The 17,420-nt window shown below is 40.5% G+C and overlaps 1 protein-coding gene across 2 annotated transcripts in view; it reads right to left on the bottom strand.

Moving 5' to 3' along the window:
• Positions 1-16,436, bottom strand: part of pdgfra (platelet-derived growth factor receptor, alpha polypeptide) — a 33,300-nt gene extending 16,864 nt beyond the window's left edge. Inside the window, exons 1-18 of one of the 2 annotated variants that reach the window (XM_060917389.1) lie at positions 16,181-16,436; positions 13,366-13,444; positions 12,966-13,244; positions 11,769-12,014; positions 11,524-11,678; positions 10,593-10,755; positions 7,736-7,922; positions 7,395-7,510; positions 5,568-5,858; positions 5,023-5,289; positions 4,747-4,877; positions 4,386-4,554; positions 3,358-3,547; positions 3,039-3,154; positions 2,596-2,722; positions 1,998-2,194; positions 582-676; positions 42-174 (exon numbers count right to left, since the gene is read on the bottom strand). In XM_060917389.1, the coding sequence (XP_060773372.1) occupies positions 42-174; positions 582-676; positions 1,998-2,194; positions 2,596-2,722; positions 3,039-3,154; positions 3,358-3,547; positions 4,386-4,554; positions 4,747-4,877; positions 5,023-5,289; positions 5,568-5,858; positions 7,395-7,510; positions 7,736-7,922; positions 10,593-10,755; positions 11,524-11,678; positions 11,769-12,014; positions 12,966-13,244; positions 13,366-13,423 (2,920 nt within the window). In that variant the 5' untranslated portion in view covers positions 13,424-13,444; positions 16,181-16,436. Of the gene's footprint in view, positions 1-41; positions 175-581; positions 677-1,997; positions 2,195-2,595; positions 2,723-3,038; positions 3,155-3,357; positions 3,548-4,385; positions 4,555-4,746; positions 4,878-5,022; positions 5,290-5,567; positions 5,859-7,394; positions 7,511-7,735; positions 7,923-10,592; positions 10,756-11,523; positions 11,679-11,768; positions 12,015-12,965; positions 13,245-13,365; positions 13,445-15,709; positions 15,866-16,180 lie in introns of those variants that run through there. The other variant, XM_060917391.1, reaches the window with a different exon arrangement.
• Between the last annotated feature and the right edge of the window lie 984 nt (positions 16,437-17,420).

A 17,420-nucleotide genomic window follows, 5' to 3' on the forward strand; every position in this document is an offset into this window, starting at 1 on the left:
CAGCGGGAGGACGGCGGAACATGGAAGTGTTATTGACTTACCAAGGACAAGGCCATCACGTGGGAACTCCCAGCGTGTGTCATAGGGCAGCTGCATGGGATCCACATAGATGTACTCATGCCCATCTGGACTGACTGACTCAATGACACGCCACCTGATCTCATAGCGTGGTTTCTGAAATGCATATAGATGAGACTAGTTTTTAGATGCGAGCTACATTGGTGAACTTAAAACAGAGTTTAATACCGCACAAGATAAGATAAGTTACCCAATGCCCAGATTTGTATTTATCAGTGTACAAAATCTCAAGTCATATTTATCCTTTGAGCAGCAAGGAGAAAATTACAGCCACATAAAGTAAACAAGTCTTGGCTTAGGTGCCTTGAAATCACACTGAGTGTAAAAGTAAACACATGATTCAAAGAATGAATAAAAAAATGCTAATTATAAATTGAATGAGTGAATTAAAGTGAAGTCAACAAGCAAGAGGACGAATGGGTGAATATTGTGAATCTGGTAGTTAATGAATGAGAAAATGAATGTTGAGTGACTGAAAAAAAGATGACTGTGGAAGTGTGTACCTGTTTCCAGATAATGACCAGCACAATGAGTGAGATGATGACAATAACCAACAGCACCAGAACAGCAGCCGCCACAGTGAGCTCTGAGTGTGGACCTGAACACATCATCACCATGGGCATAAGAGCAAATTCTAATTTGATAGTTTAGTCATTCTGAGAATTTACAAACCAATAAATAATTGATTTTGCTCGTCTAATAATGTCCCGGATATTGACCATGACTGAAAACAAGTCTGTACAAATTAAGTCTTAATTTCTCCATTGCATTACTTAATCCAATGTACCATCTTGAAGCACAGACTTTGAATTTGGTTAAACGATTTACCATGTAACTCAGCTATTAAAAAAAAAAAAAGAAAAAAAAAGTGGCCCACAGTCACTGAAGGGATAATCCAAAAGGGCATATGGCATATGGATTTCTCTTTCACAAGTGCCACATGGGGAACCTATCAGGAGTTCACTACATGGGGAGCCTGACAGAATGATGCTAACAGATGTAAGGGTTATCAACAAAGAGTAACACTGAGTAACACAGAGTTTCCTTTTGTGAAACACAAAATACCAGGACCAAATGGTACAGAAGTGTCTGGGTGATGATATGACAAAGACAATGGACAGATGATTAATGAGCGTTGAGGAAAGTGTTGACTGCTTGTGACTGAAAAGTGACATTTGACAAGTAACAGATCTACTGGAACGACACAGTCAGTTGTCTAGACCACTGTTTCTCAAGCTATTTGCAGCTAGACACACCTTTAACTGGAAAATAAATTCCATAGACATCTTCAGTTTGGATTTATTCATGAAAAGTTTTGAAATTTGACAAATAATATTTTATGGAGCCATGCTGCTTTCTATTCCTGAATTTTCCTCTGATAGAACACATTCCGTCTGAGTTGGCTTTGGTGCATGGACCCTTAAACATGATAACCTTCATATTATTATTTGGGATTTCCACCATTGTAACAAGATAATAATAATTAAAATGGTTATCTGTGTCTATGTGTCAGCTCTGTGATGACCTGGCGACTTGTCCAGGGTGTACCCCGCCTTTCGCCCGTAGTCAGCTGGGATAGGCTCCAGCTTGCCTGCGACCCTGTAGAACAGGATAAAGTGGCTAGAGATAATGAGATGAATGAGAAAAACAAACAAAAAACAAAACACAGAACCCATGGCTATGCTTCACAGACCCCTGGAGGTCCTCGGACCCCATTTTGAGAACCAGTGGTCTAGAGTGGTCTCATCCATGCCTTTAACATGGTTATTTTTGAGATCTGGAACTGATTAAAGGGGTTAAAAATAATTGCATTTAATCCTACATGAGACAGTATTGTGCCAAATCTCTTCAATTTCACAATTTTCCTGAAGGGAAATGTAGTCAGGCTACATGAGCCATAGGATGATGGAGAATCTCACCACTGGACACCAGTTTAATCTCGCGGGACACAGCAACCATCTCATTGCGCGCCAGGCAGCGCACGGCCAGCGTGTTCTCCAGATGCCCAAAGATCACCTGACTCTCCAACTGGTTGTCCTTGTCCATGTGCGTCTCAATGGTGATGCCAGTGGTGTTGGTCTGAAGAGGTGACCACTCGTTTGAGTCATTGGAACACCTAAGGAATAAGGGTGAATGCGATGAGGTCAGAATACTTTTGTCACACTGTCATTGACACTGACTGTGAATGTGACAATTTATAGCTAAGAAAAAGGAACAAGGGTGGGTTCCTCAAAAGCCTCTTAACGCTAAGAGCGTCTTAACTAGGAGAGAGAGTATTCACTGTGATGCTTGTTCTACCATTTAACGATGATCTTTGTGCTACGATGCTTTTGGGAAACCCATCCCAGATCAGTACTGAAAGTGTATGTGTGAAATTAAAAAAAAAAAAAAAACACCTGAAAAAAAGAAAAAGGAAAGAACTTGTAATGCAAAACAAAAAGCAAAATATGAAATAAAACAGAAAAAAGACAAATTGTTGCAGTTATAGTGAGAGGACCAGGTCTCAGTTGTACTTACTGTTTAATGTTTTTACAGATGTACCACTCCACCTCAGGGACAGGAGATCCTCCGGCAACACAGACCACAGCCTGGCCTGTCTCTGAGCCATGGTGTAGATCCAGCAGGTCCACAATTACAGCAGGAACTATGATACACACACAGGAAAGCATTATTATTATTAACAGAGATATACACAGCTACATCGGTTAGTACATATGCTATCAGAAACCATATAAGAGAAAGCCATTCAGAACTTCTAAAACCAAAAAACAGCTTAAGAGAAAGTTAATGTAAAATTCTAACATACATGAAAATGCAGGCAAAACAGAAACAGATTGGACAAAGAAAGCATGCATGCAAATGCATGAAAATAAAGTTGCGACTGAAACACCTGCAAATTCAGAGTAAGTCATGACAAACCCAGGGGACATGACAAGGCGTTAAACATTCCTGGATTTTACCTTTGACTTGAAGGATGAACGAGTGGCTGACGCTCTGGTTGCCTATCTCAGCTCGCACCGTGTAGCTGCCACTGTCCTCGGCCTTAGCTCTAATCAGAGCGAGGGTACTCTGGTACCTACACACACACACAGATTGTTAGTAAATTAATACACCCTATACAACAACATGTCTAAGTGTGCTGAAAATGTATGTGAATGTGAACCCATGAACTGGACATCCCTCCACTAAATCCCATTTCGAGTTAAATCTTTTTGCAAATGAGCCTCCCTCTAAAAGCGCATATGTTACGTCAAATCGCGTGTGTCCTAGGTTTCTAACCTTGTCTCACTGATCGCCCGGAGGGAGGTAGTCAACTCGGCAGCATTATCACCCAGTACAACGCCATCCTTCAGCCATGTGACTTTGGGTGCAGGAAGAGACTCAATTTCCACTTGGAACTCACGAACGTCATTCAGTTTGGCCGTCTCCACAGGGGCAAACATTGGCGCTAGAGATACAAACTCCATCTCTGGAGAGTTTGGGATAGAAGAGTAAAAGAGTAAACATCATCAGACAGGAATGGCATATTCAGTTTGCAGTCATAACATCAAAATGCCAAGAAAAATCCTGCTTTCTAGCCACATTTCCCAAACCCTTAACAGAAACTGCTTTTGGATTGTATCAGTTCACTGTAAAGATAAAGCTACGGCTGAATTATGATTCAAACACAAACACTTCTCAGTGGTTTTTTTTTTTGGTTTGTTTTTGTTTTTTAAGTCTAGTGTATTTAGCTTGAACTGACAGATGGGTGATAAATTAAAGGAAATCCTGTGCTGATGTAAACTAAATGAAAATGCTAGGCTATCACAAGCATCCTTTCAGTACGTCTTTGGATCTCTGCTGGAATGATGAACATTCTGTTCTTCAACTGTTCTTCTAAAACATATTCCCTCAACTACTGTTTTGATGATGATGGTGGTCCAACATGGTAGCCCAATTTGTGCTCAACTGAGTGCAGATCTGGTGACTGTGATGACCATAGCATAAGATATACACTATTTTCATAGTCATCAAATCATCCACTGATATTTCATGCCCTGTGAATGGGATCACTACCATCCTAAGAGAGCACTCCCATCACGATAGACATAGCTGCAGATGAAAGTGACTTTGTATTGATTTGAGTGATGCTTCTCGCTAATAAGACAAATGGAGGGAACCAATGCCAGTAAAATACTCCTATCACAACTCCCCCACCCCCAAAACCAACAGAGAGCCACCATTATTTTTCTTTGTCACCTGTCTGTATACAGACTATACTGTATGTACCATGCATAAAATTGTATATTAGAGTTTGTAATCTGTACCATAGACAGTAATGGTGAGCTCTTTGGTTTGACCCTCATTGCTCATAATGTCAGTGATGGAACAGGCATAATTTCCACTGTCTTTAGTTCTGGCATCAGACACAATCAGGGTGTAATAGATTTCCTGGTCTTTCTTGTTCTCCTTTACTGACGTCTTGGCACGGTCCGCCTGACAGAGACAGAGTCAACCATCATTAATTAATTGAAGAAAATGTGAATATTATGAATCTGTGACTTCAGCCTTTGTTGTATTGTTGCCCAGATGACTACCAGAACATGCTTACAATCATATATGAAACTTTTACTAAGACAGATTATGATGGAATATTTATCTTTATTTATCTCAATATTTGTCACTCACCATCTTTCCAGGATATTTCCATTGTTGTTCCAGCAAGTCACTGCCTTTGGCTATACAATTTACTATGAGGGTTTCCCCAGCCAGCAGAGCCTTCCTCTCCACCTTTAGCTCTACATGCAGCCCTGAGCCCCCTGAACAAAAAACAAGAGCGACCAAGAGAGGTGTACTAACATAAATTTGATATTTAAATCCTTGTCAAGGTGGTGTATCCTACCATGCAAATATACCTTTATTTTTGTAGTTGTATAAAACACACACACACACACGTATCCTTACCTATCCAGCCATGAACAATGTAATTCTCGCTCTTTTGCAGTTCTCCATTCACAAGGGCTTGACACACATATGTCCCAGGCATGAAGTTGCCTTGAAACCCCTTCTTGGGGTCATACTCAGCAGGCATGATCTGCTGAGTCTCCACATGGAATAGCGTCACAGGAACACTCGGATCAGACACGCGGCATGGAACCTCCATCTCCTCTGGGCTCTTCAGCACATGGTGCCCAAAAGGCAACAGGGGGGGCAGGAATGTCATGTTCGGATCTGAGAGAGAGAGAGAGAGAGAGAGAGAGAGAGAGAGAGAGAGCATAAAAGAAGTTTGGCTTATTTATTTATTTATTTTTTGCAAAACAGGATGTGCAGAAAAATGCAGTCACATTCCAAAGAAAGCAAAGCAAAATTCAGTCAAATTTGTAGCAAGAAAAAACAAATATAGTCAAATACAAGTTTACATAACACCATCAATGCAAGTTTACGTAATCACAATGTCCTGTGTCTTGTCTCCTCATTGTCTCTACCTCTTTCTCTTTATCCCTCCATACCTGGCACAAAGATGTAGATGCTGCTGTCATCCGTCTGATTCCCTTTCTTGTAGAAACAGGTGTATTGTCCTGTGTGTGCTGCTGTAGCATTGTCCACAGTCACTGTGGAGACGAACAAGCCTTTCTTATCATCTAACTTCTGCTTGTCAAGGGGGACGGGACCTTCCCAGACCACCTCTGATTGGCCCCGACATGTCAGTCTGAACATGGAGTGAAGGAACACCACCATAGTGTCTTTCCTGGGCCAGATTACTGGGGCCAGCATGGACTGCATTATCTGGGGCTCACCAGCTGGAGTGGACACACACAATTTACTACATAAACTCAATTTCTAGAAAACTAGGACAGACATCAATACCATGGCAGGATTGATCAACTACAGTGAAATCATTGGATACAGGTAATTTCGCCCAATGACCATTTCGTCCAAAAGTTAAGACATTTCGTCCAAAGCCTTTTTCATATGCACTATCAATTATTTTATATTTCAGGTATTTGTTTGTTCGAAAAAAGGAGGAATTCTCAATGGAATTTGACCGAAGCAAAACACATTTTTGCAAAATGAAAACAAAACCGGAAACGATGGGAATCAGTGAGTGTCAACTTCAGGCACGTTCAGCTGGGGCCACTTGTGGGGAGAGATCGTTTTTATTAGACAAAATTACATAGAAAATCTATACTCGCACTTGCCAGATATCCTTGGCAAGTGCAAGATATGAGATATGATATCCAGATATGAGAAAATGTGCGTTTCCTCAGTCTTTATATAGGTACGCTGATGCCTCTTGATCATCTGCAGGTGAGCCTCATTAACAGTGCATGTGCAAGAGTCCGCTTGGGTGTGCTCTGGACTGCGCGCGCACCGAGCAGACTCTCGCACACATGCTGTTAATGAAGCTCACCTGCACATGATCAAGAAGCATCAGCATGCCTATATAAAGACTGAGAAAACGCATGTTCAGTGCGAAGTATTACACCACGTCAGTGCGCATTACCGAGCCTTATTCTCCTGTGTAGATTCCCTGGGTTTCTGATCCTGTTTCTCTTCTTAGTTTCTGTTTTTGTCTTTACCTGATTTAGCCTGTTTGTGCCTCACCCAACCTTTTGCTAGTTTCACATTCACGAGATTGCCTGCCGTTTTGGATTGTTTGCCTGTGTGTTTTCACAATTGTTAATAAACATTACTTTTTCACTTGCATCCGTCTCCTACCGCTCTCTGACAGTGGGGGGTACGTATAAGTTATTAGGTATATAAATCGTGAGAGACACAATCATAAACCTGCTTAATGCACTCCCTTAAATGAATAAAATACTATGTAAATAAAATATTTATTGAACCATTTTACTGATTAAGGCTGTGTTGGCCTTATTAAGACTGGCCATATGATGAATTAAACAGTTTCACTGGATTCAAAGCTCAGACAGCAGCCTGTAATGGTAAGGGTCTACTTGTTTACACCCCTTACACCGCTCTTTTGTGTTGAAGCGCTTGTACTATGGCACTTGTTTGCTTTACAAAAATTGTTTATTTCCATTTATTACAGGGAGACGCAGTCATAAACCTGCTTAATACACTCCCTTAAATGAATTATGGTTTGTTTATATCTTGATCTTTTTGCACATATAAAATAATTGATAGTGCGTATGAAAAAGACTTTGGACGAAATGTCACAACTATTGGACAAAATGGTCATTGGACGAAGTGTCCTGATCTTAAATCACTATATCAAAATAAACGAATCACTACATGGTGCAAAACACTTCAATCAGTCTGTTCACAAATAAAGTATCTACAGCATGTAGTACAAGAAATGGATAAGACCTTACCTTTAACATAGAGCTTGAAGGAGAACTCTTTACTCTGTGAACCAGCTGATGCCACAATCTTATATGTTCCACTGTCCTCTTCTACAGGCTGCTGCAGAACCAAAACACTCTCGTACCTTGATGGAACAAACATGAAATTTACACAAACTGTGCAATGCACACAGGCTTTCTGGCCCTTGACATACAGAGTATTATCACACACTGTCAAATTTAAGTCAAATAGTTTTAGAGAGATTTAAAAACTAAATTCTTAACTAGCAGTTAATAACCTGAGAAAATATAAGCATTGCTAAAGAAACAGGGATACACGAGATGTTCTGCAGTATCATGTCTAACTTTACCTTTTGTCTACTAGAAGAGTGGTCTTGGTGGTTATATAATTACTATTCAGTACATGATCATCTTTAAACCACGTGACTTTGGGAACACCATCAGTATTGATGTAAATGGTGAATTCAGCTTCCTCCAGGAGAGAGATGGTTTCTACTGGTCCAATCCCACTGTGATCCAGAGTAACAAAAGAACCCTCTGGAACCCAGAGAGGAGAAGAGTGAATGAAAAAGAGAATCTGAACAGAACATCAAGGAGCCCTGATAACACCAAGCCAAATATTATCTGTTGCATATCATCAATCCTTGGTCACCTGATTTTTTTTTTTAGGTGTTTCCTGCCCAATGACATTAGTTGACCCTTACTAGCACTCAATAACAACTGAGCAGGCTGAATTAGTTCCATTATCTGGCAGAACAAAGAGTGCTCTGATTGGCTTTGGAGAAGCCACACAACATTTTCAACTGCTCATCTGTTGTAGCTATATGTTTACAGCAAAATGGCCAGAATTAGCAAACTGTTTTCTTAGCAGACTCAATAGTATAAAAGTAATAAATAAGCTATTCTGTTTCTGCAAAACTTCATATTTCATCAATAAATTGTATGTCAAATTGGTATACTACTTGCTATAGGTACGTGGTCATTTTGTTGTACTCAAGTAGGCATATCAGACGCTTGCTGGCCGTGCTGTGAAAATTGTGCATGCAGACACTCTTCTGAGTTTCCAAATCTGTCATTGTTTAACTCTTGAATATTTTCTATCATGAATACTATCATTAAAAAGCTTATCATCACTGCTTTCCAAAGAAATTGATCGTGTTAAGATCTGTTCAGAGCTTTGGGAGTAACGGCAGGTTAAAGTTGGCATAACAGAGTACACTCTGCTCGCGTGATGTCAGGAAACTGCCAGTGCTTTTTGAGTCACAGGAAACCGATCAGGCTCTCTCTCTTCTGTTCAGTTTCTGACTGGATTACTCATGAATATTAATCAGATAACTTTTATAGGGATGTTCTCTCGCTCTCACTGTTTCTGATGAAGTATTCAGCAAAATTTTCTGTCTGCTAGTTTTGATGTTATGCTTCATGGGAGACTTTGAAGTGAGTTTTCATAGCTTTACCTACTTATTTTTTTCAAATCCAACTGATTCATGTAAATAAATAGCTATTTTAGAATATAATTGGAATTGTTTTGATGAAAAATATTGAGATCTTAGTAGTCAGAACAAGATTTTAAAACACCGGAAGTCAGAAACGCGAGTGTCAATTTCAGTTCAATTAATTGGAAATGTTTATTGGATGTGGCTCACACAGTTTTTTCGAGGTTCGCCTTGAAAGCTGTGAATATTAATCGAAATAATCATTCATACTCATTCATATAAACACTAGTAGGCCCTACTTAGAAATGCAAAGGCCTACAGAGCACAAAGAGGGGATTAGAAATATTCTTTTTATTACTTTTTTTTATTTTGATAGAGAATGGTAGATGTGAATGACATTCAATGCTTATTTATGCATATTTTATAATTAACATTGATTTCTCCTTCTTTGTGATGTATAAATGAGAGTTAAGATCAGCTTTATATTGCACAAATAAAGCCATTTGGTGAAACTTCGAAGCGAGTGTACCGATTTAACCTTTTTACCTAAACAGCGTAATTAATACTAATGAAATACTAATTTGCATAATTTGTTTTTACTAATTTTTCAAACTTTGTATTCAGTATACAACCATCTATGTGCCTGCAATTTCCATGTAAATATCCTGAAAAATAAAGTTAAAAAAAAAACATTTGATCTCATTCATTAATGAGGCCCATTTTGGACCATGTGATCCTCATACAGAATATTACGGCGGTTTTCTAAAAATTAAGCCATTTCTTCAATCTTTGATTTGTAATATCTCAAGAACAGATAAACATATTTTAATTATGTAAAATCTATGTTGTTCTGCATTCAATTCTGAATTCGACGAGAGCAGTTTCAAGCAATTTGGATTCAATTTTCACATGATATGCCTAACTCAAGACCACTCTTTGTCTCAAGACCACTTTTTGAAGGTCTCTGTCTCATCTCAGAATCCACCGCATTTTTACTCGGTTTTGTCTTGGTCCCAGACATAAAGGACTCGGGATTTTATTTCAACACCAGTCAAGATCACAACTGTGGGGATATCACTAAATGGCCTGTGTATTGTCTGATTTATTTGTTAACATAATTACTATGAATGGATGTAAAACTTCCTGCTTCAAATGCAACCAATAATATGACTCACTATTAAGTTGAAATCTTTGTGACTATTAATGGCTGTCACCCCTCCCCACCTGCCTTCACACACTCTGGTCTGGTCCTGACTCGGTCTCACCCTGCCTTGGTCTTGACTTGGTCTCAGCCCTTCATAGTCTTGGTCTTGTCTCAGTCTTGATACCCTCTGGTCTTGGTCATGACTTGGTCTCGGTTTAGGTGGTCTTGACTACGACACTTATAGGTGGTGAACAATTTGGAAAAAGGATGATGTATACTGGTCAGAGTTTTGGACAAATGTTTTTGATACTGGATCTTGAAACTGAACAAATTACATGATTTATGCCTTGGATTATGAATACATAATCTGCACCTGCCCCCTCTTGGTACAGCAAGTTATATCTTATAACTACTGGTGGTACTTATGTAGTTTTTGTGGTGTTCGGCTGCAACTTTCAAAACTTTGTGAGGAGTAAAAGGACAGTCAGTGAAATTTGGTTGTCACTAGTTCTTTGTTGGCTTGGTCTGTCAGGGCCCAAGTACACATCTGGTTAACTCATTTCCTCCAGTATCTCTGCAGAGAGAACACAGAGGTGCAGGATAATCAAGCAAGAGGCAAATTGTTACCATGGACAGTGATGGTCACTTGGGAGGAGCGGATTTTGCCGCTGGACTGCTCTGTGACAGAGCATTCGTAGAAACCAGTGTCATTCGTTGTGGCATGGGAGATACTGAGGATATACAAAACTTTATCAGGGTAGGTCTCCTTCTTCTGAATAGCACCTACAGCCTGGGGTTGGATCAAAGTGAAACAGAGACACAAACTATTCACTCATGTACAGTATATATTATGGATATACTGAACAGTCCATATCTAGTTCACACACTCTCTGTGAGCTACCGCAGTCATTCTAAAAATATCCTGCCTAAAAGATCTGCTTTAGTCTTTCTTTCAATCTGGCTATCTTCACGTCTGGCACAGGTTTCAGCATGTGGGGCTTGGGAGAGCGTCCATCTGTCAGCAGAAATAAATCTGCTATCTCAGCTCTGGTGCTTCTAGAGGAAGTTTCCCTAATAAACTGATTAAACAGCCAATGAAAGCAATCTGATACAAAACACAACTGTATGTGTATATGGCTATCACAGCACAGGGGATCAAAATGTACCATAATTACCAATCTGATCAATATATCCTGTATAAGGTTTGCTGTGATATGCCCATCTGGATGAAAAACATTGAGGAATTGCTGAGAATGTTATTGTTTTGGAGACACACCAAACCCCACACACTGACAAACCCCCTCATAAACACTTGAGCAAATGGTCAGCACTAAAAGTTCTCCTTTAATCTTTCTGACATGCAGCCATATACTCATTTTGCCTCACACACTGATACAGAGCACAAAAAAAGGAGCCCGCTGCAAAAGAGAGATCCCACAGAGAGTAAAGCTTTGCTCTTCGATGATTTGCTGGATCTTCTCTTTAGCAAATACGTGAAGAAAAAGTGAGGTGTTGTAGGACAGTGCATGGGTGGGAAAGGAAAATAAAATTCTCTTACCTCTTTACTGGGATGCAACCATTCCTGGATGTAGAAATTTCCAGGTGGAGCTGTGCAGGTCAGACTGAAAGGTTCTCCCTCTTTTATCTCCTCCTGACTGGCTGTCAGTTTCACACTAAAATCCTTCTCCATCACATTAAACACATCTGATTCAACTGAACACACACAGACACACACATGCACACTCGTCAAATAAAATCAAAACTCACTCCTGATCCCTAACTGAAATGTGGACTTAGGCTTACTTGGCATGTTCACCACTGTGTACACCATGCTCCGTACCATGTCACCATTCACAACAGTCTCACACACGTACTGGCCAGGAGAAAAGATACCCATGAATCCAAGCTTCTGATCATAGGCATATGAGAGCACATTTCCACTTGGTAGACTCCGTAGAATCACAGCAGATTGAGGATCTGTGGTCCGGCAAGGAATGTTATACTGGGAGACTTCTGTGGAATTCTCAGGAACGAATGGAACTTGAGGGTCTAAAGTAAAACATATCATACATGATGTCATACATCTCATCAGGATCGACTTATCTGCCAGTAGTAATTTGTGTAAGAAAAAGTATGACATTTAATATAATTTAATAGACAGACACTCTTAGTTTTTGCTGAGAAAAGAATTTACTCTACTGCTACAGCGTTACGGTTTTCTATCTTCTAATTAATAAATAGACACTAATTGTGTATGGATAGCACAAAACAAAAAGAAATAAAATCAGTACAAACAGACTTCTGTCAGGTTATATTATTAGGGTCAAGTTCAGGACTGCTGTTATTTTGTACATGCCTTTTACAGACAGGCTATGATTATTTTTAGACAGCCTAAAATGTATGAAATGGGCTTGATTTAACTCTCATTTAGACAATTTCACAATTTCATACATTAGTCTCATAAAAAAATAAAAGAAATTAAAATTAAAAAAAAAACACCTCGATCGTAGTGCTGTAGTACTTGAGATTGGTCTTGGGCTCGAGACCGCTTTTTGAAGGTCTCGGTCTCGTCTTGGAATCGACCGGGCTTGTCTCTGTCTCAGACATAGAGGACTCAGGATTTTATTTCAAGACCGGTCAAAACCACAACTGCAGGGATTTCACTAAATTACCTGTGTATTGTTTGAGTTATTTGTTAATATCATTACTGTGATTGGATGTAAAATTTCCTGCTTCAAATGCAACCAATAACATGACTCCCTGCTAATTGGAAATTTTCCTTCCTGTTAATGGCTGTCACCCCTCCCCCACTCCCCCCTTCACACACACTGTTCTCGTCCTGGTCTTGACTCGGTCTCGCCCTGCCTTGGTCTTGACTTGATCTGAACCCCTCAAAGTCTTGGGCTTGTCTGAGTCTCGATACACACTGGTCTCAGTTTAGCTGGTCTTGACTACAACACTACTCCATTGTACTGACTTTAGACTGTTGTTAATACTTGCCTGGGACGAAAATGTAGATGCTGGCTATGTTGTCTGGCTCCTCATTTTCTGAGGTCTCATAAATGCACATGTACTCTCCTGTGTGCTGAGCTGTGGCGCTGTCAATCATCAGCATGGCCGTGTAATACCCAGGTAGCACATGTGTGTCAGCTGGTAGTGGCTCTTCCCACGTGACGCTCCTCTTCCCTGTACAGCTGATGTTAAACACTGAGTGCAGCTCTAAAACAAACTCCTCTCTGTCCGAAACGATGATTGGAGGAGACAGTTCACACACCCCATCTGGAGAACATGCACGCGTTAAGTGTTATTTTCTGTCTACTTTATTATGTAGGCTAAATAATACTCAGTTGCTGCAAATAAGCATAACTTTCTTTTTCTTAAGGAAAAAAAGCCCACTTACTTTGCAATATTGTGAAGAAGACAACCCCCAAAAGGAGATGTGTCTTCAGTATCCACATTGTTGCTTAGGTTGTGTTCAGCTGAAATAAGAGAAAGAGAGAGAGTTAGGTCTCCTTCTTTGTAAACGAAGTAACAATTTATTGGATGATGTGAATGCCACGAAACAATATGATGTATATCTAAGTTGTTCATATTCATATGGGCTTCTTCTTCTTCTTAAAAAAAAGTCTCTGAATGTGAAGAAAACATGGACAAAAAATCCCAGCCACGTTTCGGTGAAGAACAGAGCTTAAAGAATACATTTACACTTGTGCCTCATGCTGATCTGATGTCAAGTAGTTGGTTGGTTGGTTAGTTATCTACATCTTTGTCCCACCTCTATGTGGGGTCAATGTGGATAGGGTTGAGCAGGTAATGTTAAGGGCCTTGCCAAGGGCCCACCAGTGGTAGCCTGATGGCATTGGGGCTCGAACCCTCTACCTTCTGATCACACTGATCTGATGTTAATACCAGGTGTAAATGGAACCCTAGATTCGGGTCTTGTTTCGAGATCCATTAAATCATTGTCAGGAAATGTCTTCTTCAAAGGAATGATCATAAAACCTCCGGACGCTGCCGAATCACACGACACCCGTCACACAATGGAACTGATCATCTTTCTTCACTCGCTAGGGGGCGACACAGTACAGGTTTTCACAGAGCGGTAAATTACCCGCAGTCATTTCTATAGACAATAGAATGTCTTGAATGATATCCAAGTGCATCAACAGTATGTTTTTGTCTCTATTTGAATAGGGTTTTTGTTTGTTTGTTTTATCACTGAATGGCTACATAGTTTATGGATATTATATACAAATGTATACATGTTACTAGACATGCGCAAATCTTCAAAATAGACAAAGTGTTATGAAGTTTTAAGTCAGTTTTTCTCTCCACCAAAATATGAAACTGTACTCATTCCAAGTTGCGTTCTGGTCTGTCCTTCGTCTCCAAAGCCTAGTGCTTGTTATCAAAATAGCCCTTATCAGGAGAAAAACTCACTTAAACCAGAGTGGTTACAATCGGACATTCCGCGCGTCTCTGGTTTATCTGTTTGTCTGCCCCGAGTCCCCCAAACCACCCCAACACCCCAAACCACCCCCCACCCCAAGATCCCATCAGCACTCGAGGGACAGAAAGCCGCTCTCTGTCAGATAGCAAACATCTCATTCTTACTTAATTATGACCTTTCATAAAAAAAACTTTTTTTTGTAGTATGTTATATTTCATCTCTGGAAAGGCGGTTTGCGTAATTTGGTCATGTCTACATCCAAAATTCTGTATAAACGGAGCCTGCTAAATAAATAGGTGATGGTAGGTTTTGTAGGCTACATTGCTTATCCTGTATATTTTTACTACATCCATCCATGGACGCAGAGAAGTCGAAGAACTTCAAAGTACTGACGGTATTAAAGCAGTAAAGGAATGGTGATTTGTTTGGTGGCTGTATCTCTTTACTGCGCTTAGAATGGTGTTTGTTTGAGTAGTACTCAGATGGGACCAATTGTCCTTGACCAATCCAGCTGCAATTAAACGAGCCCTCGGTCCGAAACGTTTGCTCCTTATCCGTTTGCGCACTGTGGTCCCGCTCGAACCCAAAAGGGACGGGACAGAAGAGTGGGTTTTATTTCCTGAGGAAGGAAGGGAGGCTCAGATCTCGGACAGACCCTCACTCCCCCACCTTCCACCCGCTCTCCTATCGCCCACCGACTGCATGCATTCCTCCCACACGCAGATGCGCATCTGTTTAGCCCCCTAAAGCCGCGAATCTGCGCGCCTGACACTCTGGGACAACAGCTGAGACAGGAATGTTACCATTTACCATCCTCTGCTGTTATCTCTCCTGTTTAACCTAATCCCACATGCTCCACGGGAACACACAAGAAAAGTTTATCCAAAGATAGGGGAGTCTGCAGGGCGCAGAAATACAGGCTTTAATCAAAGGGATGGAAGGAGCCAGTGGTCGTATACGTGGCTGTGGAGTCCTCTTCAAAGTGCAGCCCACACAGTACCGCTTCACCCCAGCACACACAATTCACCCGAAGTCATCCACCAGTGTGAAAATGTTGTTGGATACTGCAAGCATCCAAACACGCCTTTAACCTGTGAAAGTATTTATCCAGAGTCTACACCCTTTCTCTATAGGTGGTATATATATATATATATATATATATATATATATATATAAAAATAACACACACACACACATCTAAGCAAATTACTCCAGATGCACGATATTCCATTTTACTCAGGCGCATTCCTTGTAAATGGGAATCAAGCTGGTAGAGAGTGTGAAATGTGTTTGCCATTAGATGCAGGATGGCACCCCCAGCTGCGCGCTGGAGCCGAGCCGCTCTTCTGTCCCTCAGCTCGGACTGGAGACCAGATGAGAAACTCCGAAATGCCTGTAAATCCGTGCAGAAGTTGTTGGGATGAACACCAAACTCAGAAGCGGGGAAATCCTGCAGTCCATTCAGACGCAAATAAATAAATAAATAAATAGTGGAAAAAAATTCCTGCAAAGGTTTTCATGGCAAAACCATGTTTTTGTTTTTTTTTTTTTTACTAAATCCACTACCCGTGTTTGGCTGAGAAAATGCTAAAATGTTGGTTTAATGAATTAAAGTGTTTCTATCTTGTTTATAAATTAAGAAAGACTTTTAATCAGCTAGTTTATGCCTCTTTTAATTTCAAAAGGCAGAAGAAGCTATTGTTTGGGAGGAGGGGAAAAAACAAGAGCCAATTAGTGTAATCAAACCAATTTACTCACATAATACCTTTTTTTTAAAAATCCTTTTGTATGTTCCCTCGACGAAAAAAAAAAAGCTGAATGGCCGTACTCCTGTACAATTCTCCACTGAGCACTGTTTAGGGTCCTCTTTACTTTTGAAGCGCCTCTAATCCTCAGTGCGTATGCATGCATGCGTGTGTGTGTGGAGTGTTTGCGCTCTCTCTCTCTCTCTCATGCACCGCCACTGCGCTCCCTAATTGATTCAGTCTTACAGTCCATCCTTCCCAAATAACTAATAATCTGACTCAAACCTAAATAACTCTTAGAAAGAACCCCCTTCTTTTTCCTTTTCAAAATAAGAGTCCTCGCAGAGGAATCGGATTTCTCTCTACTCTGCGCTTAAAGCCATGAATAAAGAAGGTTCAGAGGGGGGGGGTCTGTTCGTATTTTTGCAAGTGCAACATGATCTTGCAGGATCTGTAGGCTATAATAGCATCTGTTTATAGACATAATGAAATCAGGGGACTCACTGTGTCTACGTCTATAGTGGAGAGCCAATATGATCAATTTATCAAGCAGAAAGCAGCGCAATTGTTGGTTTCAGGGATATATATATATATATATATATATATATATATATATATATATATATATATATATATATAAAGTCCTGGAGTCTGGTTGTCAGCTTAGATTTGCAGGTTATGTTGCATGGTCAGGTTTGGGAATGATGAAGCATTTGTGTTTATTTTCAGTTGAAGGCACAGTTTGAAGGCGCGCGAATGAAAAGCAGGTGAAATTGGGCCAGGAGAGGAGTTTAGTGCGTACAGAGGGCGCTCTAACATCAGAAACAATCTGTAGTCTCTCTCTCTCTCGAGTATAATATTTCATGATTTCCGCTTTCCCTTTAATCATCATCATCATCATCATCATCATCATCATTCATTTAAAATTGTATTAAATGAAAAGGAAAGAAAGGATTCTTATCTTTAGTCAGGTTGGTGTTTGTTGCTTAAAATGAAGCCTGAGTTAATCACACAGCTACGAATGCACTAGTTTGAGGCGCTTTCTCTTACTGACCGAGCCCTAACTGAGCAGCAGAGGGTCCCAGGTGTGTGGGCGGAGTCACCGCGTCTCCATTGGCTGAGCTCCAGTGCGGCTCCTTCGCCCTGAGGTGGCCCCTGACTGAGAGACGCACCGCGCGCGCTCTGCTCCTCTCCTCTCCTCTCGGGACAATTACTTCCACATGTCCCTGCAGCAGGGGCGCGCAAAGAGAACAGGGTTCC

This window comes from Neoarius graeffei, chromosome 3 (assembly GCF_027579695.1).
Source record: "Neoarius graeffei isolate fNeoGra1 chromosome 3, fNeoGra1.pri, whole genome shotgun sequence".
NCBI classification, from domain to species: domain Eukaryota; kingdom Metazoa; phylum Chordata; class Actinopteri; order Siluriformes; family Ariidae; genus Neoarius; species Neoarius graeffei.